The sequence below is a fragment of the Strix uralensis genome, chromosome 1, assembly GCF_047716275.1.
Source record: "Strix uralensis isolate ZFMK-TIS-50842 chromosome 1, bStrUra1, whole genome shotgun sequence".
In the NCBI taxonomy this organism is placed as follows: domain Eukaryota; kingdom Metazoa; phylum Chordata; class Aves; order Strigiformes; family Strigidae; genus Strix; species Strix uralensis.
The window spans coordinates 143,009,319-143,035,420 of NC_133972.1; the positions used below are offsets into that span (position 1 = coordinate 143,009,319).

General features: G+C 40.3%; 1 protein-coding gene across 2 annotated transcripts in view; it reads right to left on the minus strand.

Annotated features, from left to right (window-relative positions):
- Positions 1-26,102, minus strand: part of ZNF704 (zinc finger protein 704) — a 110,951-nt gene that overhangs the window by 36,253 nt on the left and 48,596 nt on the right. For both annotated transcript variants that reach the window (XM_074883533.1, XM_074883525.1), the window contains exon 3: positions 2,822-2,925. In XM_074883533.1, the coding sequence (XP_074739634.1) occupies positions 2,822-2,925 (104 nt within the window). The remainder of the gene's footprint in view (positions 1-2,821; positions 2,926-26,102) is intronic.

Here is a 26,102-nt window from a genome sequence, read left to right on the forward strand (position 1 = left end):
AATGTCTACCACCTGCTACCAAAAGCTTAACCTCAAACCAATGAAATTTTTTTTTCTTCCTGATTCAGATGGTTTTGGACTAAACCCTTAATCATTAACATCAGCTGCTCACAAAACAGAATGCAGTGCTCCATCATGTAAGCACATGCGTAAAAATATCCCCTTGCATAGGCAGCAGCCAAGTCCCCACACTTGCTGATCAGGGCCACAGAGCATAAATGGGATCAACCCTCCCTCCCCACTCCAATTCCTCTTTGGGAAAGGACATACACATTTCTGGTAGCTAATAAGTTAACATATGAAAATGTCATGTTTTGGTTCATGATTACAGCCTTCATGTGACTGTAATGGAGGTGGGTTTTGTTTCTTTTAAGTATTTGTACTTGAGTCTTGTGCCAAAGCCAAGACGTACATCTGGTATCAACTTGTGACCTTAGCATAGCTTCAAATTTCCATTTCTTCAGAAAAACAAAGGAAACAGCACTCTTTCAACTACTACTTTCTGACACATTTATGATGGTACTTCGTATTCTCAAGGTTTACAGCTTCTCCTCACCTTGCTGAGAAAGAGATGTAAATCAAGAACATTTTTAAAATAGTATGGAAAAGACTGGATGAGGTTGACAACAGGAAAAAAAACAAACACTGGTTCTCATTAATACTAACAAATCTGTCAATGTAAAGAAGTTTAAAATATAAATAAATGCAACTTACTCTTATTTTGGGGCTCTTTTCACATTGCTGGAGTAGCGTGAAAGAGAACCAGACCAAATATTACTCAGCTGCAGGGAAACAAGGGCCAAACTCTGATCCCGTTTACATGGGTGCTCATGCCCAGTAATTCCAGCACAGATCAGACTTTAGTATTAATACTTTTTTTACTTCCAGGCAAAATTCCATTTGTTTAAACAAATGGACCTTTAATTACACTGCTACTTACTGCCCTTTTTTGGAAAAGGATGTAGAAAGAATTAATCATTAGTACATTTGTAGCTGATATTACTAAGATCAGAGCCTAGCCTTGCAACACCAAATGAGCTTTAAATTATCAAATCTTTTATCTAAGTCTTTAGTAAGTCTTCACTCAGGCAAAAGTAAGGTATTCAGGAAGAAGATGCCCAACAACAGCTTCAAAATCTTTTCTGTGACTACTGAAAACACGTAAATTACTTTTTCAGTGAATTACTTTTTCAGGCTAGTCTTCCCAGATTTTGGGAAACAAGCAGACAAGCTATGTGAAGAAATATCAAAGAGCACTCAGACTGCATGAAGAAATATCAAAGGCAGCTAACAGCTACCATTTACCTATTAGCAATTCAAAAGGGCTTGTTTGGAAGATCTTTCCAGTCGACAGCTGCTTGCTAATGTGCACTGCCCCTCCTGACAAGTGTCATCTGCTCAAACTGTCTGAGGTGGCAGATACTGCCTTGCCCCACACCAGAGCAGCTCCCTGTGATCGGGGATGCAACGTGGGACACGTGCGTGCCTCAGCCACTCCAAATCCCTGCCTGGCACATCAGCACAAATCCATCTTTATCTGTGGGTTCGGCTCTGAGCTGAGCAGCTGAAGAGCTGGTATGTTTTTAACCTTTCATTGGCCTTCCCTGGGGGCTGGCAGCCTCCAGCCTTGAGGCAGGACAGTCACTGGGGATGTCACTGCCGGAGGTTTCCCAGGGCTCCTCAGAGCAGTGGTACTCCATAAACACTTCTGGTTTTCAACACTGAAAAGCACACGAACAGGAGCCATGGGTGTTCATGGTTAGAATTCCAGCAAAATGGATAAAACCTACATTTTCAGGAAAAAAATGGAAAAAACCACACTGTTTGTTCAAAAATCTTTAAAGCTGGGACATTTGGTATGAATTCCTTTTAAGAACATGATTTAGTGGATCGCCCATGCTTCCATGAAGAAATGCAAGGACTACTTCCCTATTAATTTGCATCTGTAAGTATTCCTCAAAGTCCTCCAATTGTTTACAGTAGCAGGGCATCGAGTGTCTATTTAACAGCTACAAGTGAGTAAGAAAAGACAGAGACATAAAAACAGTGCTGAGAAATCCTAACAAGGGTGTCCTAATTTAAATTATTCCTTAAAATGTAAGACTTTAAAAAATTTCTTGTAACTCCAGTCAAGCCTGCATAGATTATATTTCATTACCAATTTCATGATTACCACTAACTTTTTAGATTTATTTTTATTTGTGTGTTCTCTGCTATACTATGAATGGAGTACTCTTTTAAGGGATTATGGATTTGATAGTAGACCATCAGAGTTACAAAGGGCAGAGGAATTGAGGGTCTAATCCTGCATCAGCAGAAACAGACCTGTCGCCAAGCAGACCTTTAGTGCACGGCCTCTCAGCCAAGGGCTGTGATCTCAAAGTGCTTTACCTCATCATAGTGTAGAGTAAAATCTGATCTTATTTCCATGGGGTGGGGACAAGAACAACTCCTGTCATGTTTAGTGCATATGTGCAAATCCAAATAAGCTGTTTGGAAAATTAGTGTTTCAGTGAGGTCAGGAGACCTTCTGCAGTGCTCATCTCCCATTTATGAAATGACACATCTGTTTCACAAACTGGAGCTGCTCTACAGTTATGGAAAAGGTTTCTTTTCATTTCTGCCGATGCTGCACTGAAGACCTTGACTAGGTCAGAGCAAAGCTCAGTATAATCTCCAGCATGCATGGGTCACTGCCAGAAGACAGCCACTCACCCCTTGTCCTCCACCATGGCCACAAGTCCTGGAAACAAGCCCCCACATACATGGCCCTGGCACCCCTCCGCGCAGCCCCTGCCCAGGCGCTGCTCTGAAGCCTTACCGTTGGGTCGGACAGGAGGGCTGCGGACCAAAGGGCTGGTGGATAAACTGGTGAGTACCATGGCTGCTGTTACTTTATCCATGTCCAGTTCTTCTGAAGATTTTCTGAAACACAGTGAATGGGAGGCAGGAAACACATCAGCAAATTTAAGGCTTTTTTTAGTGGTTTTTACTTTTTTTTTAATACCAGCCCAATCCCTAAGCCAGCACAGCACAGTATCGAAAGCAAGCCACCAAGCAGTTCTCAAAGCTTTTGTCTTCTGGCAACCTGAGCATATCAAGTGGCTACTTTAAGCAAACCAGCCTAGTGTAAATAGGAAAAGCAGTGGGAAAAGAGAATACATCTTCATATAAGATTCTCAGGAGTATTGTGACCCTCCATAAGCTTGACTCTGTTCCTTTTTTTTCCAGAATTTCAGCTATTCATATCCTTAGAACTAAGTCTGTACTTAAGGGTTCTTTTTCTTGGATGAAGACATAGAGATCCAAAACCAGGTAAGACTACTAGTAACATTAATAACATACACTGTTCTCTGTAGGGTGAGGAAGAACTAGGAACTCTAGCTAAGGGATGCAATTTTTTCTTTGTTGCTTCTGTTTAATGCTATTAACCATCCTGTACTCTCTCCTACAGACTGATCCTAATTTTTTTCTGGTCAGATTATAAACCAATTATTTAAAATAATTAGCAAATTGTCAGAAAACCAGTACAGGGGCGGAAACAAAAATAGAAGATTTTGTTGCAGGTATGATGGGAGCCTGAGCCAGTAGAACGGCACAGTGGGAAGAGAGGGACATGGTGTTGCCTTAGCTCAGTCTAGCTGGAAACCAGCCCCAAGTCAGAGGAGAGGGCATGGGGAAGTAGTAATAAGGGAAGGGAGGGCAGCCAGCTTGCCAGGGGAGGGAGGAGAGGATTTGGAGAACAATGGATGCTGCCAGAAACGAGGCTTCAGTGACCCATTGCTCAAGGAGTCATAGTTTTTTTTAGACAATGCAGGATTTTCTTTCTCTGCAAAAATGTATATACTATCACATTTTTTTTTTCCCCAAAAGCAACTCTCTTCCTGACAGTGTACAATTTCTGAAGAGCAAATGTACCAAAATTGCTTTCCATCCTTGTAGGACAGTGGAATCAAAGCAGACAGCATCTTGTAAACATCTGCTTTCAAACATACAACTGATCATCCAAAACCATCTTCTCATTTACTAAAGATCAAGTTAAATTTGTTCTGACAAAAGGACACTTTCCCCCCCTCTACTCTGCATTGTGGGGTTTCTAGAATTTCCTCTGTGCCTTCCCAAGAGCTCTATTTAACCGATCAGGCTGAGTCTTTATTTAAAGCCCAATATGAGAAGTGTTCAGCTACCTGAGGCTTTCCATCAACTGTTGATTGGTAAGTCACCAAGAAGAATAGAACATGCTGGTTGCAGTCCCCCTTTTAGAATCCTATTTGACCCATTGGGTGGAAGGATCATTAACTGGAAACTATCCTACAGTCAAAGCTGCTTGATATTTTAGTGAACAAACCTCGAACTTGTCCATGAAACAGTTCACAGCTGCCTTCTGCTGATGCAAGGACCCACACAGATGCAGATGAACACTCTCCCATGCTGCACAACAGTTTAGCTCTCGTGACTGTCTTCTGCAACACACCAGTGGCTGGAACTGAAACACTGATGATGGTTCCTGCTTCATTCTGATTATATCCATAGAAACTTTCCTTTCCTTCAGCCAAGGCTTTGCAAAGAGCACAGCAGCCATATGGTCATCACTGCGTACTAGAAACATCTTGGATATCTGCTATAACCAGCTAATACCCTAATCCGTCACTCATCAGGTCCTCTCACCTGCAGAGGAATATTTCACTCAGAATGCCAAATTCCTCTGGGCTCAGAAGACCCTTCCTCGGGGATGACATGGAGATGCTACATTTTCTGGAGACCAACCCTGCCAAATGATTTTCCAATTACCTAATATCCCAGTATGAATATCCACTCTCTGAGAAGGATTCAGCTGCTCTGTAGCTCACTCCTGCAAGACTACACCTACTGTCCCTAGTCCTTTATTCAGCTGTGGATGAACCACTAATATCCGCACTTCTGCAACAGAATGACCACAGGTTCCTGATACGCTGGAGAAGCTGTGTTTGCAATCAGCCTTCCAACAAGGTTCTTCTGTGTGTGTGGCAACAGGACTAAGGCGCCCCCATCCAGATCTCTGCAGAATTGCAAAATCACACTACAGCAGTTGTTGCAAGCATTTGCCAAGTTGGTGTCAAGATGTCAGAATCTAGACCCGGAGCTAATCTCAAAGTTCCTCCAAATAGTCTATAATTTTAACTTCTCCGACCTCTTCTGTATTGATTTTTTTTTTTCCCCTTCACAATGACTCAGACTGCTGCTCTGAAAAATTAACCTTTGCTCCAAATAATTTTGTCAATAATGCCCCAAAATTGTCAGCATTGGCATCCATGCCTAAGATGACAGTTTTCACAGGTAGGTAGAGGACAAGACCAGTCATGAGAATCCCTGCCATTTCTAGCCATGCTAAAACAAATTCTTGCAATTACTGGAATGCTTTTTTTCTACCCGATCCAATTTACCAGGTTTTCAATATGGAAAGGCCAAATAAATAAAACTTTGGACTTTTTCTCTGCCCATTTCAAATCACAGTTATTTTACTACTTACCGCTCCTCAGTTGCATCCAGCAAACAAGGAATGCTCTGCTCGTACTTCCCAGCCACAAGAATTTTAGCAGCTACAAGTGCTGGCTTATGTGACTCTGCTCCCAAACACATTTTTATAGGTCAGCTCATAAATGTAAACACACGTATTTCATATATCACTCAGCCAGCACTGCTGCAGCAACAGCAGCCTTCGAGGGAGAGGCAAAGCACAAAACTGAAGACAGGGACCACTTAAGCCATCTGCATTTAGTCAGCATCACATGTGAGTCAATGCCATAAGACTGCCCCAGTCTTTTCCAGCTTTCTCTGCTGGAAAGTTGAACCTGCACACAGCTGTTCAACAGTATTTGCACTCAGAGGGGAGAATAACTTCTCTGCTACACATCGATTGTTCACAAACCATTTATTCCACCATTGCTAAGGTGATTTTCTGCAGACTGAAGTTATAAACCCTAATGTTGTTTATACTGTTATTAGGTGTAATGAAATCTAAATCAGTTGTAGGATCATCTACTACATCACCCGTGAAGAATTCTTCTTTCCTTTAATCTCACATTCCAGCCTCCAAACACTGTCTCTCAACTTCTGGATGGATATATTTGTGTCAGCCCAGTCTGCATTTGAGACCAAAAAGTTTTGGATCCTTTATTTCCAAGTCTTTGTAAATCGAAACACATGCCAATAGCTGAATTATAATGAATTAGCTGAGATGTAAGCAGCAGAGGACCTTGGGGACAGATCTTTTACCACCACCAAGCAGCCTTTCAGCTTCATGTCTCCCTGGTTTCACCTGATCCCTGCAATATCCTAATCTAGCCAGTCTGGTATTTAAAATTGTCCTTTTATTTAAAAGCCAAGCTTAAATTAAACTTAGTTACTACCCTCACTTTTGCTCAATCCTTTCCTTGGTTTTGCTGATGAATTTAACTGCTTTTTTGATAATCATTTAACAGTGTTAAGAAACAATCACATCTTCCTCAGTCAGAGCTCTCTGCAAGGAAAGGCCGGGTTTAAGCTCCAAAAGATGAGCAAAAGAGGATCCAAGATGAGTCCAAGGCTACGCAAGTGTCCCAAACCAACACAACATCCGATCTCCTGCTGTCCTGTTTCCTCAGCCAGCAGCTGGCTCCCCCTAGGACCCATGTTTCCTTATGAGACTGAATCCACAGTTTAAGCTCTTGGTAGGATTCCTCCCTACTAGCAACTATCTGGCAAGGGGATGTCTTCCAGACCTCCCTTTGGGAAAGGTGCACAGGTCCTCTTCCGGCTACTGTCACCTTCACACTCCCAATTAAGTGTTATTCCCATCTGGACACCCCTATACCACACCTCTGTTTTTTCTCCTCTCTATCAACCACACCATCATCTACGGCTGGAAGGGTTTTTTTAAACTGTCTCAAAAAATCCTTAGAAATATGCATTTTATTCTGGTTTTGAAATCTTTAGTCTATTCTTTATTATTTGCCTGGCTTAGATAAAAAGCCTGCGGTTCTTCCTCTTGGAAAGACTGCATCTTAGGTCAGTACTTTACCCAAGCATATTTTAAGGGTCCTGGAGAATATTCTTAGAGCAGAGAAACTGGTAGTGGTAGCAGGTGTTTTTGATAAAATAGACCTTATTCAAAAAAGATAACTAAGTTCATTTTAAGCAAAGAAAAAATAAAAACCAGACAGATTCATTTTCCCTGACCACAACTACAAAGCTTTCAGTCAATTCCCTCACCAGCAACCTCTAACTCCAGCGCAGCGATGCCCAAAGCAATGAGGCACGGGTTCACCGTACGGAAAGCACCCTCCTATGTGCCGGAGCTGCCCTGACACAGCGTGAGTGCGACTGGGCAGCGCTTCTTCACCAGGGCTCTGCTCCTGCCGAGAAGGTAAGAGGGCAGAGCAGGGGCAGCAGCATCCTGCAGCTGGCAGGACCAGGCTGCAAGGGGGTAGAACCTTCAGCACCAGATGAGCCCAGGGAGAAGGGAATACGAAGGATATTTCCAATTACTTCAGTGAACGTTGGCTACAGAAGTTGACAGTCACAGCCCCAGCCTTCTCCAGAACCACATTTCCCTGATGTTCCAAGCACTGCTGAGTTTGCCTTTCCTTATCCTACTTTCTAAACAATAGCCACCTGAAGCCCATATGCCCTAAATATTCAGAATTATTAAAGGGCTTATGTTCTTTATTTTGGCAGAGACATGGGCTTACCTATTTCTTACTGCTATCCTCACCAGAGGGACACAGTAAAAAATGAATAAAATAAAAAATTTTAACTAGGATTGATCAAGAACGGTGGCAGTCAAGCACAAAAATGCTAATATGCTATGTTAGCTGGCTACTGTCCTCTACCCAAAAACCAGCTTATGACAGTGGTTCACACAACACCTTGATCTTTTGTTAAGGAAGTACCATATAAACACACATGCACTAATATGCTACAACTAGGACAAAATAACAGTATATTTAAATTGCTCTCTCCCTCCCATACTTATACTTCTAAATGCTCAGAGACGTCTGAAGTCTTACTCTGACCACCTGATTATAGCCACATTGCACTGATGCCATCATATTGAGCACTGTATCAATACTGATAGATGTGTTGTTACAGGCTTTCGGTACACCAAAAATATGATTCATCATATAATGAATCATTGTAATCAGTGCACTAGTAATAACAAAAGTACTTCTGAAAGAAATAAAACCCCTAAATTACATTCTACAGGTAAAATAAAAAGATTTTAGCTTTCTTCAGTTCATCATTAATGTCAAAGGCAAAATCCTAACAAGGAATCAGCAAGAAAAGCCATGCCTGTAGCTGTGACTCCATATATCTAAAGTAACTACAACCACTCTTCTGTCTTGAGCAAAGTTCTATAACATCATGCTGTGAAATATTCTTAATCCATAAAACACCTTACATTTACTATAATACTTGGTTACCATCTAACAACTCAAAATATTGATAGTACAGATAAATAAACAATCTTGCTTGTTCCTGTTATGTTTGGTTGTTGATTATGAAGATTAAAAATTAACCCACTTGCCAAAGACAAAACAAAAACTATAGCGAGAATGATCCATATAAACAGCCCAAGGTCCCCAGCACTCTTTGGTAAAAGCCACAACTTTTCACAATAAAGCCAAAAGCAAAGGGAAATATTTTCAATTATATTAAATCAGTACAGTACTGTAATGATGTAATGACACATCTAAAAACATAAGAGAGCATGACTATTTACACATCTAAAAAGAGAACTGGTGTTTGATATCTGAAACAGAGATACACTAATACGATGCACTAATTAGGAGCTAGGGATTTCTGCCTTTGCTCATGGTGGCCAAACATAAAATTAACCTTTTCCACATTAACTTTTTGGTATTTGCAGGCTAGTTCACATACAAAGTAACTGGCCTTTCTGTCTGTCTCTGCTGTCCTTGTTGCACACAAGCAATTTTTTTTGATACTGACAGCTATTAGAAATTAATTACGATCAAAATCTTTATTATACAAAGACAGGAACTTTTCTTCTAAAAAACACACATACCTGAACTTCTCAAGGAAAAAAGGAAAATGCATTAAAGGCTACCTCAAAGCTCTCCACCTCCTCCTGGCCAAGTTGATACGATTTTGCAATTCAATTATTCGAAGGACCTTTGGAAGTCTGGCTGGTGTTTTAAGAGCCTGAGGAGAGCTAATAGGGTCAGTAAACCAGATACTGACTTTTTATCTGGATTGTAATGGTTTAAGGACAATAAAAAGTCTCTGCAAATTAGTCATATCAGATGGGAGATATTCACAGAGTGGTTCTCAGCATCCTGGAGCAGAAAATATGTTTAACAGAAGAACTGAAGAGAAAGCGATGTGTAATACAGGCGTGTTTCTCAAAGTCTTTTATTTTAACTCACATCAAACCATGGGTTACTTTCCACTGCTCCACAAAAAGAGGACTCTAAAACCAGATATTTCTCTAGCCGTTATTACTAAAAACACCAAAACATGAAAATAATCCATTCATTTTTATAACCATTTCATAGATCTAGATAACCAAGAAAAGGCAATACTTGGTTCCAAAGGTTGGCTGACGTACTCTCCCATATACAGGGGTCTCCACGACTCTCCCTCTGCCATCCCTGCCTTCTCCTCAAGCCCCCAGATGGCAGACGGCTTCCCAAGCCAGATGTGTCCCTGGGAGCACATGGAGCACCCCTTCCCAGTGTCCCTCTCCTCCCTGTAGGCATATGACCCAGTCAATGCTACCCTGGCTGCTCTGTAGGCTACCACCACACCAGACCTCTTCGGGGAGTGCTGGCAGAGATGCACCAGCAACAAAAAGGATGCCAAATTACTGTGATTTCTGTTATCTGGTGTAAACACATCCCACGGACGTACTCTGCTGCCACTGCCTCCTCTGCAGTCCAGCGGCAGTAATAGCTGCTTTGCTCTCTGAGACTCCCCAGAAAAGTTTGCTTAAGGCCAAGCCTGCAAAACAGATGGAAAATGCCTTTTTCATAGAAGCCTTTTTATCACCACTTCTAAAGCAACTTAGTCTGACTTCCTTAAAGGCAATTGAAATTTCAAACCTATCCAAATGGGAACAGGACTGAACTCTAGGTCTCACTCTCTGATTTACAAAATACAGGATACAGTGTGCTGGGGGTGGGGAGGGAGAGGATGGGTAGTAAAACACTGCTCTTCTTATTGGCTGGTGATAAGATCTGCAGTTTTTAAATGCTCTGCATAAATGGGAACAGTTAAGCAAGCCAAGTTCAACACTGGGAGATAAGCTGCAGTTTACAGGAACAATTTATTCTACATATTGAAGAAGTTGATCCAAGGAATAATTTTTACTTTTCAAACAGCTGCGTCATATCAGGAGAACTTATCTGGCGAAGAGCCCTCGGGGCAACAACAGAAGCTGAAGTAGGAATATGACATAGAAATTGTCTGCTTCAAAACAGAGCAATCAAATAAATGGTAATCACTTGATAGATTATGAGTGCAAAGCAAAACTTAAATTCAGAAAGGAATAACAGAACCCTGCAGAGAACAGTTAACCCTTATGGTCACCCACAAACCTTCAAGATTTTCTGTTCAATCTCCTCTACTTCAAAGGCCACTTGCTGATGCAATAAGTAACTCGGTATCTACAAACCATGTCTTAATAGCACCCTGAAGCAACAGACCAATTATTCCAAATATCATACAGTATATTAATGTTCATCCCTTGTCTGCCTTTGCCTTAGCTACTGTTTTAGCTTGTTCAGAGGCACACTCTCTTTCATAAATGGGATCGCTTCAACAGGGTACTGTTTACAGAAAGAAAACATCACACTTCTGAGCACTGATGCTTTCTTCAGGGAAAGGGGCTCGGCTTCTTGCTTCAATACCCAAGAGATGCTGCTCAACGCAATGCAAGCTATCATGCTGACAATGGGTACAGATGGAAACTAAAAATCCCAAAGGTCCCAGCTCACCCGATTTAACAAGAACAGTGCCAACAAGCGCTGTGATGTGCTAAGGGGACAACTTATGCCACCTGATAACACACAGAGAGGGTAAGACACCTTGCCTCTCCAGGTAGCTGGCATTCCCGCTACAAAGCTTGCTGCTGAAGAGCAGCACCGTTTGCTACCCTCACCCGGCCCCACAGCCAGAGCCGCCCAACTACTAGTATGTCTGACATCTCCATTTCACAGTGCTCTCACCAAGTCTTTTGCAAAATTGTTTTTCTGGTAAATCTTCCTTAGACTTTGAGAATAATTATTTTACTGGTGATTAGCTTAAGATATCATCATGGCAGATGCTACATCAACTTTGTCTTTCCCAAAGTAAAATACCAAATACAAGGTACTTCCTTCTTCTTTCCCCTTTTTCTGTTGCAAACAGTATGACTCCCACTTTCTATTAATTGAATTCTAACATTCCCAAAATATATTTTATAATATCAATGCTTATATACAGTCCTAACACATCTATGTGGATAATTTGTTTAGCACAATTAATATCTATAAAAAACTGCTCTAAGTCCATTTTAAACCAATACTTAACTGCTTTTCCCTCCACACATTTTTTTCTCATAAAATATATATTGGTGAAACATTTGAAAAAGCCTGCAAGTCTACATTACATTTATCCCCTTTTCCTCTCACCAAATCAAAGAACCATTAAGTTTACTGTCCTGCTGCCACATGTAACTACTAATGTGAACAAGATGTTGAGCGCTTTGCTGAAATCAAATTAGTCTCAAAAACAACCCATGGGGCCAGTTTCTGTTTACTGTTAATATTTACATGTAAGTCTTTTTGAGATTTCTGGTTTCTCATTTTTTCAAACTAGATGTAAACAGAATTTGAAAGAAAAAAGTCACAAATTCTGGACAAGGCTGTCCACAGCCACCTGTACTGCTGAAAGAGAGCTGGAGTCTAGAGGCAGAAACACCTCTGAGATGATCCTCTGCTTCCTGCCAAGGTGAGATATTATAGCCCAAAGAGTGGAATTTCCAAATGTTAAGCCATAGTTTCTATGGCATATATGAGCCAAAAGGTCACAGCATTGTAAACCATCTTCCAGGGTCTTCCTTACTATTGCAGTGATGCAGGAGACAAACACCATGGTTCACCTCATAACTGGTTGGGGTTTTGTCCTCAATCCATTAGAAATCTGTTTCAGAACAGGGAAGGTATAGAGCTAGCTCACTGTGTCTTCTCCACTCCTGCCTTCCCTTTTTCACCATGTCTTTGGACCAATTTTGCAGGGCTACGTTGACAACAGTACCTGTGATATCTAGTTCAAAGCTATTTTGTCTACGCACACATGCTCCACCGGGGAGCATCCAGGTACAGCTCTTCAGATGGGTTCTCCTTCCACTTCCCTGATCATCCTACAAGTCTGTCTTCGTCTCTTGTTGATGTGAGCACATCCACCATGAACAGAGTTGTTCCAAGTGTTCTTATGTGGTCTTGCCCATATCTTCTACAAGGACAGTGGTATTTCCATGTCTGCTGAAATCTCTCTGACTTGACTTACAAGGATGGCTCAGTCACCTGTAATGAAGGTGACCTGTAACGAAGAGAATGGCAGTGCCCCACTGACATTCTCTTCATTACTTGTTTACAGCTAATGAAGTTGGAATTCGTTGTTACTAATGAACAATTTTATTTTGAAAATGTGACAAAAACACTTCCTTTAAAATAAAAGAAACAAACATGACTGACATTTATCTTTACATCCAACCTGACTGCAAGACAGATTTTCATGATTCTCATGTCTCAGTTTTCATTTTCTCAAGAAAGATCATTATTGAGATAACAGCACTTCCACATACTTTTTGGGTAGGGCAGAAGGGTATACAATGCAAACATCAGGGATGCATAAACTCTCACACTTTATATGTGGGGCTTTGCAGGCCATTTGGTCTGGTACTCTGTGCCCATCACTGACTGCTTCAAAGGAAGATGCAACAGGGACATTCCCATAATATACCATCCCATTTCCAGGAATTACGGATTTCCTCACACTCTAACCAGATTAAAAAGCCACGAAAAAACCACTCTAGATCTTCCACTATGTTTTCTCTTCTCTATGGCTCTGGGATACTCTTTCACAGTATCTCCCTCCTCTGTACACTGTCCTCATGTCTGGGCTTCAGTCATGTTTGACGGCAAGAAGCACTGCAATCTAGTTACGTTATTCAGGAGAAGAATACTACCTTTAAGCAGGTTTCATTTAGTTACTTTTCTGATTGTTTTCACACTACCAGACATGGACAGCAGAAGCTTGAAGTACAACTTTTGCCCATCATTGCTTCATTTGCTATGATGACCCCTCCTATAAATTTCCTTTTTGACGTGAATATACACAGTAACTTCAGTATTCCTATACACAAAGTTCTTCCTATGTTTATCAAGCCACAGTTCAGGATACACCCCATTGCTGAAGAAGAAGAGGTAACAGGAGTTTCTGAACGATAATGTCTCACTCAGCCAGAGACCAGGCCACTGTTTGATATAATTTATAGCAATCCACGGTTGCTCCAAACTAAATGTTAATAACATAAAGCAAAGCCCCTGAGGTTATTCCAGTGGCGAGAAACTGCCTTCACTGATTCTATGACACGATGATTCAGGAGACAAACTGATGTTCTGACTGACTGGCGATGTGTTGAAGACCTAAAGAAGGATCGGGCCCTTCTGTTTTAGGAAAAAGCGTGCTAGATTACAGACTGAAATAGATACCATCACATTAAAAATACATTCTGCAGTAAGTAAAACCATATCGCACACACTTTACACTATAGAATCCCTTTCCACTGTATAATCTCATTTCAGGTGATATGTAGTTTACCATTAGGTTTTTCAGATTTTTCAGGCAGTTTGGTTTTTTTATTAAATCTCACAATTACAGATGAGAGGCTTCTGTTGTTTGGTTAGCACCTGAAATTCAAACTTGACTTTATGAACTGTGAAGTACCACCACCAGAAGATCTTCAGGCCTAACCAACACAAAGTGTCTCAACAAGGACACCTGGTCTTGAAACAAATAGGGCACAAAGTCATCTCTTCTCTGAACCATCACTTATAAAGATGAAATCTATTTAAGCTAAACATTATTTTTTCTTCTTGCCTTCAGAACAATTGTTCAACCCTTTCAAAGATCCTTAACAACTTAATTTCTTCCACAGGAACCAAACACAACCGCATGGATGGCCATCCCATGATTTAAACATTTGCTGCACAGATACGAACTGAAGATATTTTAAAAATGGTGGATATAAACCAACAACAAAACAACTAAAATCTGCCAGACCATTTGAGGAGATGCATGTGCAGTAGGGAAATGCCTCTGAAGCCTCTGGGCAGAGTAGGACCTACTGGGCACGAGCCAAAGGTGACTGACACTGCACAGCCATGCCAAAGCATCACCAGCTTCCTGCGGCTGAACAAGCCGTCTGCACAGTCGACATCTGCAAAGGTCAGGGCTTCCTAAGAGCACTGACCCCTGCATGTGCGCTGTATAGCATGTGCACCTGACGGTCCCAGCGATCCCAGGCAGGAATAATCACACTCTCCACAAGAATATTCAGGTATCTATGTAAAGCAGAATGATTTCGACAAAATGATAAAGTCTGGACCATCCAGACTATTTATTCTAGACAGCAGCCAGTGTCCACTGATGTCAGTCACTAGACTCCATTACTATACATATTTCTTCATTATTTGACTCTTTACTGGACTGCTCCTCCTGAACTCCTTTACTGAAGATGCTCCTCCTTAACAATCACACTGATGATGACTTTAAAATAATCTCCCATGAAAGGCCCCTCTTTAGTCCATAAACAATTACAATTGTTTCCATATTTCCCAACTCAGAATGTTCCCTCAGGGTACAATTTTCTAACTGATAAATGTTTGTAATGAGCAGTGGTGGCAGATGAGTCATTATTTTGTTTCATTCGTGTTAGGATTATTTATTAAGTGTCCTGCATCCCAAATTATGAGAGTTAAAAATCACAAAACTAGACCTAAAGTTGTGCTTTCAAAACATACCATGGGCACATGTCACAGTGTGGAAAGTCATGTTTCATGCACACGTCTGGCGACACTGCAGTTGGGAATGATCATGCTTACTGGAATAGCACGAAATGAAAAGATTGGCCATGGTAGGGAAAACAGTACTATGCACCGCTACTTTGCATTACACTACATTAAAGACCATCAAGCAAGTTGCCATAGTTCGCTTATACTATGCAACATTATTGTATCTCTATCAGACCCTCAGGTCTACTTTAAAACAAATAAGCATTTTATTTTTGACACCTTTGCCACCATTTATAAACAGTCCTAGCATTTAAAAAACAGCAGCAAACAAGTGGTGATTCATGATAACTATGGATACACAATAGATTCTCTTTAAAGTCACTGGTGAGTCATGCAAGTCCTCAAGAAATTCTGGAGCTCCAATTTTTCATCCTTGATTCCCTTCTTTGAGGGAAGGGAAAGCACAGCCATTTTATGAAAAGACGGCAATGAAAAAAAACCCCACGCAGTTTCTATATGTTGATTTTATTTTTAAAATACATGCAGCAATCCTGGTGGAACAAATTGACATGAAGCTGGAATCTGACCCTGTAACTGAGATGACTGCAACACAGTAAAATCAAGTCATCAAAAATTACAGGTTGCACAGTCAAGCAAGTAGGGGGATAACACACCCTTTGAGAGCAGGGGAAGACTTATATTTAATAATCTGCAAGTGGCAATACATAAAACACCTTCTAAGTGATAGAGGACCCAGAAGAAGCTGGGGGCAGCAATGGTCCTATTGGGACAGTGGGAGATTTGGGAAAACCCAATCTGCAAATCTTCGTCATTTATTTCTAAGCAGTTTACTATGATCTGTAACATCATCATAGGGAAAGGTAACCAGAATAGATACTTACATTTTGAATTAAATACAGAACTTTTATAAAAGTGTAGAGATATTATGAAAATAAAAATGGATTAGGAAGTCTTATGAAACTTGTTTGGTTTTTTGATAAACCACTGTGAGCGGAAAAGATGGTCAATTTACATGGATTAAAACTGAGAAGAGGTATTGGGAATATTTGTAAGTAGTCCCAATCTAAATGCTTTTTCAAGATGCTTTTAACATTAAACATTCATTGTGCTATAATATGTTTGCTCTGTGAGTCCAGGGGTGGGGTTTTTTATTGGTTTTTTGTTTGTTTGCTTTTAATTACTTGAATGCTTTGCATTTAAAAACAATGAGACCACTGACATAATACATGGTAGCAGAAGAATGCGTCTTAACTCTACCGTCATCCTTAATGTTCTTGCTTGAAATTCAACCTTTTTTTTTTTCATTATTAGAAACTAATTGAACTGCAGATATCAAAGGGAAATTGAGAATATAATGCTCAGCATCTGGTTAGTACTAGGTCCAGCTTGTTTTCTGGTTTGTTCTGTTAGATGGAAACATTATCCTTGGTAATACATGTAATTGTGTTAGTAACTGTTTATGAAACCATAACACTGTTATACAGAGTCAGTTACGTGAAATTTGTTCGTGTAGATTTTTAAATAACAGCAGAGCATGCTTTTGCTTTTTTTTTGTTTGTTTAGGAAAATGCTGCTGTGACAAATATTACAAGCAATAATTACTATCATATAAAGCAGCCAGTCACTTACTGTGGGTCTGATATTATGCTCATGTTATCCAATCTCACACTTCCATAAAGTTACTGCTGATACTGAGAGGTAAATGAACAACAGTAACAGTCACCTGAAGAAATCTGAGCAAAAAGCTGTGATGAAGATGCCTTCTTCATCTTGAAGATACCATCTTTATGACCTTCCATACTGGAAGTCCTCTGGAAGCTGTAATCAGTACGAAACTGCAGGCACACATTGTAAAAATTTACCAGAGTCTTGAATAGTTACAAAATGTCCATGTTACGGTTGATACTACTAACCTTATTTCTACTTTTATCTACCAAAGATAACACAGTCAAGATGGCATCATTTTCCGTTACAGAATTCAATTCTCTTCCCATTCCCATAGAGTGAAGAGGATCATTTTCCACTGTTAGTCAACAATGCACAACATTTACCATCTTTTTTTCTATTCCCATATTATTAGCACTGGTCTAACGCTCTACTTTCTTTGTCTTCATGTAACAAACCCAGAAGTGGCTGAGCATGTGGAATGCTCCATGATAACAAATGAGAGTATTTATGGTCACAGAGGTGTTGGCATTTAAAGTTTTTGCTACAATTATTTAAATAATTCTTTTCACACACAGCACAGCGAATGGCACCTCTGTTCAGAATGGGGGAGAAATCTCAGAGGAGCACTGTTATCAATTTAGTCTTAAAATTGTACGCACTAGAAACACAGGCTTAGAGACCCAAAGGGAACTGCAAATACAAACCATCCCACTTTCCATACAGTCAGGCAGACAGTCCATAATTTCCACAAATTCATTCTCTCATCCTCAACTTCTCCCCTGTCATCTTAGCCCCTCTGTCTTGTGATGCTCTGCTCCCATCTTCCTATCCTTCCCTTTTTTCTTGATGCCGGACTTCCCTAGCATACCTGCCTTTTTCTACAGCCATCAGAGAATTTCTGGGAGAAAAAAAATCCTGCTACAGTTAATGAAAATTCAAAGGTGAAGATAAATAAAGCCATTAACAAATAAATACAACTTTTAATAAAAGAGATGAAAAGGAGTAGCTTCAGCCTGTGAGATGCTGGTAGTCATGGTCTGATGCCTGCTTAACATCCACTTTGATTGGGTCTTCTCTCAAGTATTGGACAACCACAGCCTCCTCCTTACTGCTCTCCTGGGAGCCCCAGGTAGCGTGTTAGCTACTTCAGACCAGAGAGATGCAGCCTTCACAGAGAATGAGTTACTTGTCCATGAGTCACTGTCTGAAAGCAGCATTCAGCTGGCAGCAATTTTTAATACAATACAAACATGACCACTTCCAGAGGCAGACTTACATTGCAACCTGGAGCACTGCAGCTAAACACTATCTTTACAGAACATTACTGTGTTTTGAAAATTTACCATTTTTATTTAAGGAATAAGCAGTCTTTAGAATATCCATAATTTCTGACCTTTTTTTTCTTCCCCCAGAAAAATTAAGGCAACTGAATTTATTCTTTTTCCTTTGCACACCTCAATACAGATGTAAAAACTGCAATGCAGCTGCGAGCCCCCAGTCAAGCTGATAGCACAGCCTAAACCATAGCCTCTTCTCTACCATCACCTTTTGGCTTTTCAAAATACATGAATCATATTATTTCTCTCTTACTTCCCTTTGACAATCTCTTCTTACACACACACAACCTTGATTCTCTTCGCAGGTCACTGATTCCCTCAGCTTGCTTAGGGTAATCTTTCCCTTATTTCACATTCAGCGCAAAGTCCTTCTATAACCTGACATTAAGGAAAAGATGTCGGTAGGGAAGTCTTCCTGGATGCACTACCCATCCCACCTCCTCCTACATTTAAAAGCCCCCCTTCGCCCTCCCAATCCCACCCGCATGGTCTAGCTGACACGAGTGACTATGGAGGCACATCTGACATTTTGCCCAGCAAAGAGCTCCTGGGCAGCAGGAATTGCTCTCTATCCTTTACATGACAGGTTTTTGCTGTTTTCACAGCAGATCTTAGCAGATGAGCAAATTTAGGCCAGCATCTTTCTTTACAGCATGCTGTGACTAAGGAAGCACAAGTTTATCTTAGCAGGCTGTGCCATCTTCAATTTGTGAAGTTCTTCCTTTCACTAATGCCAGAACACTTGGCTCAGACACTCAAGAGTCAGGTTCTCATCCTGGCAGGAGCAAGCTCTGGTAGGGAATGGTGTGAGTTGAAGCAAATTACAGCAGTAATGATAGCTTGCTCATAAAAATATGACCCCAGACCACTGCAGCCTACCAACCTGTTCACGATGTCAAACGTTTTGGAAACTATCCAAAACTATTCATTTTTTTCAGGGAAAGATGATGTTAACTCTTATGACCCTGATCATTGTGGCTGCAGCTTCAGTAGTAGGTTCAATTCACTCCTAGGTTTGCATTATCAGAAAGGTATTGTTCACAGAGAGCACACAGAGGAAATCCAACCAAAAAATCAGTGTGCTTCACGCACTACTCCATAGGGAAGGAAGGAAAAAAAGGACCTTGAACAGCTTGATGTGGGCTTCGAGAACTGTAGGACTCATAGCTTAGCCAACTAAAACAGATTAAAACAACATTCATGACAAACTGTTTGGAGAGAAAGTGGCCCTTCTGTGCTTCAGGGATGACTGCTAATAGTGAAAAAATACAGGGCAGAGCCTGTTGCAGAGCCTGCACTAACTGCAATGGCTGGAAGTTTTACCAATGTTTTGATAATGTACACAATTAAATTGGGGTAAATTGGGAATTGAGAGAGAGAGAGAGCACACATGCACATATGCACAGAACATTAGGAAAGCAGCATTCTATCTATATTTACTCTACATGTCATCTTCCATCCTCCTGCGTAGAACCTTATAGCTGAATGTTTGATTCATTAATTTCATGCAAAATAAGATAAAGAACCATGCATCAGATGCCTATTTCTTCTTCATGTTAAAGGACTATCTTAAAAAGAGAATCATTAACTTTTAGTGCCAGAAAAATTCAGTCATGTGTTTGTCTCTGTACATGATTCACAAACATGATTTGCTAACAAAAGGTATTCAGCTATAAACAGCAATAGGCAGAGCATGATAAATCACTTTGAAGCAAGCATCTATAACGTCACAGCCTCCAAAAAACATTTCACGAACATAAATGTTATTAAAACAGTAACACGTACTTTAAGACTAGATTATTTTTTTGGTCTTGCTTTGCAACCAGAGCCATGTTTTGTAGAACCAAAAATAAACTCAAGGGCAGATTTGGATCATGATGGTTTCTGTACGCCTGCTCTCCTCCCTGCCCTCCCTGCTCACTGCCGTGCTGAAGGGATGCTCTGTCACAAGGGATACATCAACCAGCCGACCAGCAAGGCTGTTACACAACGCATCCATCTGTGGTTCCTCTGCTGGCTTTAACTGCTTGCCTTAGGACAGCCAAGCATGTCGGCATCCTCGCTTTGTATTTAAAAGGCTCTCCTTGTTCTTTAAATAACTCTAAGGATGACGTTTGTGTGACTCCTCACTGCTGTACCTGGCTCATGAAGAGCAGCACACGGAGGCCTGGCAGTACAACACCGATTGTGTTGTCTCTGGGACTGCAGTACTGGGAACTGGCAAAATCTTACCTTTCCAAAGCAGAAACGCAGAAAAAAACCAGACAGAATGGGAGGTGAAAAAGCAAAGGCTTCATCCTCAACCATTTTATTTTGCCCGACTCTCCATCCAGGCTGACATTTGATGATCAAGCATGTTGGTGGTTGAGCTGCACAGCAGAGACCCCAGCCCAGGAGAAGAAAGAGAAAGCTGCTCCCTCCTGCTCCCACTGGTCCGTCAGCAGCCCAAGCGCCCCAGCACTGGGATGTACAAGACTCACACTGGTTTGAACTGGTCTGGTTTCTGTGCTTCTGCCTGGATAACAGAACTGTTGGTAACCACAGAGATCTGTCCCCAATTTAATGGCGTTTAGATAAACATGTACCTAGGTAATACCTATAACACCTATGCCTTAGCCGAAGATGAATAACTAGAAAACACAGATTTTCAAGTGGATAGTGCTGGGTGCAAACACACAGTCAAATATATTTAAAAAAAAAAAAAAAGGAAAGAAAAAAGCTTTGGCCAGTTTCTGTAATTTACATCTTCCTTCCGCATACCTCACTCCCAAGCAACATATCTGAGACAAATTTAAACATTTATCTATTGAACACACAATTGCAGCAAAGTGTGTTAGGACTGTTTAAACACACTCATGTGCTGTCAACTCCAGCAGACAGATGTTATTTTGATATCCAGACTCAGAGGAGCGTATCTGAATCACCTTAATCACTTGACAGTGGAAGACCTGTCAAAAATATCATATTTCCAAAATATTTCATGAAAATGTAAAGCAAAATAAAACTATGTTGTTGCATGTGTGTTCACAGTCATGCTTTTTCTGGAATAACTAGTAATTCTGGCCACACAACCTAGCAGCTTGGAAGGACCAGTTTTTTAGAAAATGTTAAGGTGGCAACTTTTCAAAAGAAAAGTAAAAAAAAATATGTTGTTGCAATCAGTTGTTGCAATCAGACAACGTGATCAACACAGCCTCACGCATCACTCTTGAATCAGAGATGCGCAGAATCTGATTTAACATTTTAGCCTAGAGGGCATCTGAGTCATACTGGGAAGCCCAAATGCCTAGCACAACTTTGCTGTGGTATTACTGTCATGGTGATCAGTCAAGGTTTTGGATAATCCAAATGCAGTAATCAAAAAAGTAATCACAGCCTTTGTTTTTTGATTCATCTTCTAATTTTTCATTCCTCAACAATAAGCAGTTTCTTTCTCAGTTGATTTTTTTTAAACTACCATTACTGAAAAAAACACAGAAGACTCACTAGAGCCTGAGAAATACATGATGTTTTGAAAGTTGCCTTCACAAAAATTTTCACAAGTAACTTAAATTTAGGGTATAATCCAGCAAGCGAAGACTGCATTTTCACCAAATACAACATGAAACAATGTTTCTACAGTATATGTAGTATGTTCTCTAACACTGCAAAATGTTTGCAATAGTAATATTCAGTATTTCTGAGTAGTTATGAGTGGATTGGGGGTTATTACAATGTCAGTTCTGAAAAGGGGTATTTGCTTCAAAAACTGGGAGAGACAGCTATGAAAGAGCGAGACTTTCTCTAATGATTTCTGGCAGTGATCTGAGTAAGGCCTGTTCCCAAAACTCAGTCACAGGGACAAAATCTGTGGGGTCAATATTTATCTTTGTTAACTCAAGCCTCACTTCAGCTTCAACTTCAGTGAACAGAAGTCTGTAAAAAACAAACATTTAGAGAACCTTTGCTGCAGTGAGAATTTTAAGGGTAGTCTTAAATCAAGCTTTAGAGTGAGCATCCATTTTCCACTTTTTTTCCCCATGAAAGTTGTGATTTTTACTACTTCATCAGATGAAAATTGTGCATCTTCAAGCTATGCCTCAGAACATGACATAGCAAAGCTGTATGTATAGACCAAAGGATTTCAGCACACTTACAGACTGCGTTTTCCCATGTTAGACTGCTGGGAGAATTCACTACCTGAAATTTTCAGTTTCAGTAGCCCACAGTCCTCTGTACTAAACAAAAAGCAGACATGATAAAAGGGGTACCCTTTTCCCCTGCTATATTTGCACCCCAGAAATATTTAATGAAGTTATATGCTACCTTTTTCTTCTCTTACTTAAGATATAATTTGACAAGGGAAGTTTAAGAAGTTGAACCACAGTTTGTTAATGTACAATAGCAATTGATTATGTAACGCTTTTTAAAATTCATTTTAGCGGTGACAAGAATATAGTTATTGGTGGAAAGAGAAAATAAATACCTGCTCTACTCAGAAATCAGCTGACAGCCCCGGTGAGTTGCTACTTGATTTAATTTCCATTAATTTTCCACTGGAGAAACTCCCAGCAGGGAACACAAAAGACTCAGCAAGAAGTTTCTGCAAATACTTGGCTCCTTTAGCCAAGTGATCCTATTCTTGTGCTGTTTTTAAGCCAAATGTGCTAAAATCAGTGGGTTTGTGCATGACTGGCTATTCCAAGCCTTGTGGAAATAACCAAAAAACAGGGTACTACCACTGCACTGCTTGAAACATTTTGAGAAGTCCTCAGATTAGAAAAATCAAATGGTCAACTAATGAAAACTATGTATTTTTTCCAAATATTTTACTTTTTATTGTACTTGCCATAAATATCAAGGGTCTAATCCTGTAAAATTCAGTTCATGCCAAGAATCTTACCAAAACTCATCAGATTTTTTTCTCTAGAACAGAACATCCATCCACCCAGAAAATGCCTGTTTGGCATTTATTATAGGATTAAAATGCATCTGTATTATGACTTCAGTGCTATAAAAGGGAGTGTGATTAATTACTTCAATTTTATTTATTTAGTGAGTTAGTTAGAAATGCAGGATTAAGAAAGAGCTGTGTGGATAAATTGCCTTACATTTCCAAAGCAGGAAAAAACGTTCCCATTAATTTAATCTCAATTCTGGAAACCGTGTACTAGAAATGGCCACATGAAAATGCACATGTCAGGTCACTTCTAAATAATGGTTTTCAAAATGAGAGCTCCTGAAATACTCAATAACTGAACAGGAGCATGAAATAAAATACATCTGTATGGCACAACACAACAGAGTTATATTACATATAATAATTATGCATGTATATTCTATGTATATACATGTGTATATACACACACACATATATCAGCTCCAAATTAGCCAGCACGGGTGCCAACAGGTAGGTTGTTTGGCACTGGGGAGAAGGCAGCACAAGGGTGCTGCTGCTCACCATTAGTGTGACAGCTCAGGATTAGGCCCAGGCAATGGACCACCAGGTGTGATGCCAGCAAAGGAAGTTCAAACCCACATCCCTCATCTCCCATGCAAAGCTCTTACATCCACAGGAACCTGGAAATCTCAGCTGCATCTCAGGAAATCAAAACCCAGCCCCTAATTTAAAAACTGCATTCTGTTGAGTTTGTTAATATATGAAAAAAAGTGGTGGCTTCCCTCCTTCCACCCTCAGGCCCATCTTCTCCCACCACACTTGTAAGCCAGTAGTATCTTAAAAAATACAGCAAACAACAGAAAACAAAAAATATTGAGAAGGCTTTGGTAGCAAATCTAGAACACCCATGCCTGTATTTAAGTTTTTAAATGTAGTAAAATATTGCCTCCAGCTAGATTAATTCAGTTTCCTCAGAACAAAAAGTGTATAGTTGAGAGCACTGATTATTCTCACTCTCCTGCAAGCCACTTGCAATCATACTTGATTTGTAATTTCCATATGCTTCCTTAACTACCATAATTGAAGGATGCTTTTTGGTCGCGGCTCTGAAACCAATTTTGTATCCTTATCAGGACTAGCAGGAAAGCAGCACTATATCTCCCTCCGAGTCTCCCTGCTCAAAAACCTGCATTTTAACCTTAATGCCAAGAACTGTGTGCTTGTTGGTGCAATACCCAGTGCTGCTCCATCTGTAGGATCTGCAAAGGGAAGTATGGATTTCTGTCAAGAAGCACTTCTCTGACAGAAGCCATTTTTGCATTTTAAAACAAATGGTCTTTAAAGCATCAGTAAGTTTTACAAACCACTGTCATAAGCAATGTGTTTTTAAAATGCTCCTTTTGAGGATTTTTAAACTATGAACTTGGAATACATGACACTGAGCTTCAGTTAAAGGACGGGTTAGAAATACATGCAAAGCTGGCTGACACAGGGTGGGATTCAGCTCCACTTTACAACATCTATACTTACATATACAAGTGGACTATGTGCCTGTACTCCCATCACTGTCAACAGAAATCACAATAATTAGCAGAGCACAGAGACCAGCCATTACTGGCAGGGTTAAGATTGGTCTTAGCCTAAATTTAGGTATACCTAGCATATTCCCCCTGGCCGTTAGCTGTTGCTCCCAGGGCAAGGTCTCAGGTACTTCCCAGGTCACATCCAGACCTCTGCACAGGCACCTCAAATACCTGACAACAGGTAACACGGCACCGGATGCTTATGTGTAGCCAACTCCATCTTCTACTTGCTGCTTCCTCTGGGGTAAGATGAACCGATCTCTAAGTCAACTGTCCTCTGTATTGAGGAGATACACTGACCACAATACCAGCTTACACGAGACACTTACATTCCTCCATCTGAAAGGAAAATCCCATTCTTACTAAGTTTTTCAGAATAAGAATCTCCTGTATTTCATCAACAACTTTTACCAAGGTACTTACTGTTGACTGATAAGCTTAATCATAACCACATTCCTAAAATTAAGATATACCCTACTATCCTGTAATATTTAGCTCTTTCCAGAAGATGTCCAAAAGTACAGTAAAAAAGTCCCAATTTTACACATGGAAAGGGAAAAGAGCGAAGGAGTTTGCCCAGCATCAGCTACACCATTACTATCAGCTGGTGCTACCAACTCAACAGTGAAACTCAGAGCTGATCCCCATCCATTGTTACTCCTGGAACTAGCAGCATCCCCAACAGCATTTCAAGGCAACTTTCCAAAACAATTAACTAAGCTTTACTTCAACAAAACCAAGGTGTGGGTTTGTCTCAACACTTCTAAATTTGGGTAGCAGGCCTATTTTTGCTTTTGTCTCTGAATGCAAACTACTTGCTGTCTCAAAGATTATGTACAGCTGTGCTCAAGGAAGAACTTAAAGTGCTGTAAAATATTGGAAACTAAATGGTGTTTATTCAGCATTACAGCTTTTGTTCAGATGGACATGCTGGGTTGTTAATGCTAAAGGTATTTTGATTCACCTCTGAATAAGCATATTTTGGCACTGCTCCCATTCACAGTGTGAAATTAAAAGATTACTATTTTGAAAGTATACAAGCTAGCGTGGTACACAATTTGTCTGCTGCAGATAAAGCTGATTATAAGGAAGCGGGTGGTTAAACTGCAAGTCTGTTTGCTTTACTCCAGACTTCCCTAATGCTCCTGGAGTGGGAGAAGGGCAGGGAGCACTAGCAGGCTCACAGCTGAAGCACTTCACAGGCACCGAAGACCTGTTACCTGCTGCACATGCTTCCAAAATATTTTTATGAAGATAAAAAAACCTGCTTCCTCATCTGCTCGATTTATAGAGACGATAAGAATTACACTAAGTCTTTTTATATCTTCAGTAGCAGGAACAGGGTTTTTTTATTAAAAACCTACCTGTAGTACTGTAGACAGAGAATATTCTTTTCTCTGCAGAGAAGAGGATGGCTAGTGTAGAATTTCCATACTCTACCTGGTGCAGTGATTTTTAGAAAATAATGATTTTCTCATTGGGCCACTTTTTGGTGAGTTTACTGATAAAACAAACTTGGCCTTTGGACTGAGTTACTTCCCCCAGAAACAAGATCTTTTAGTATTATTTCCCAGCA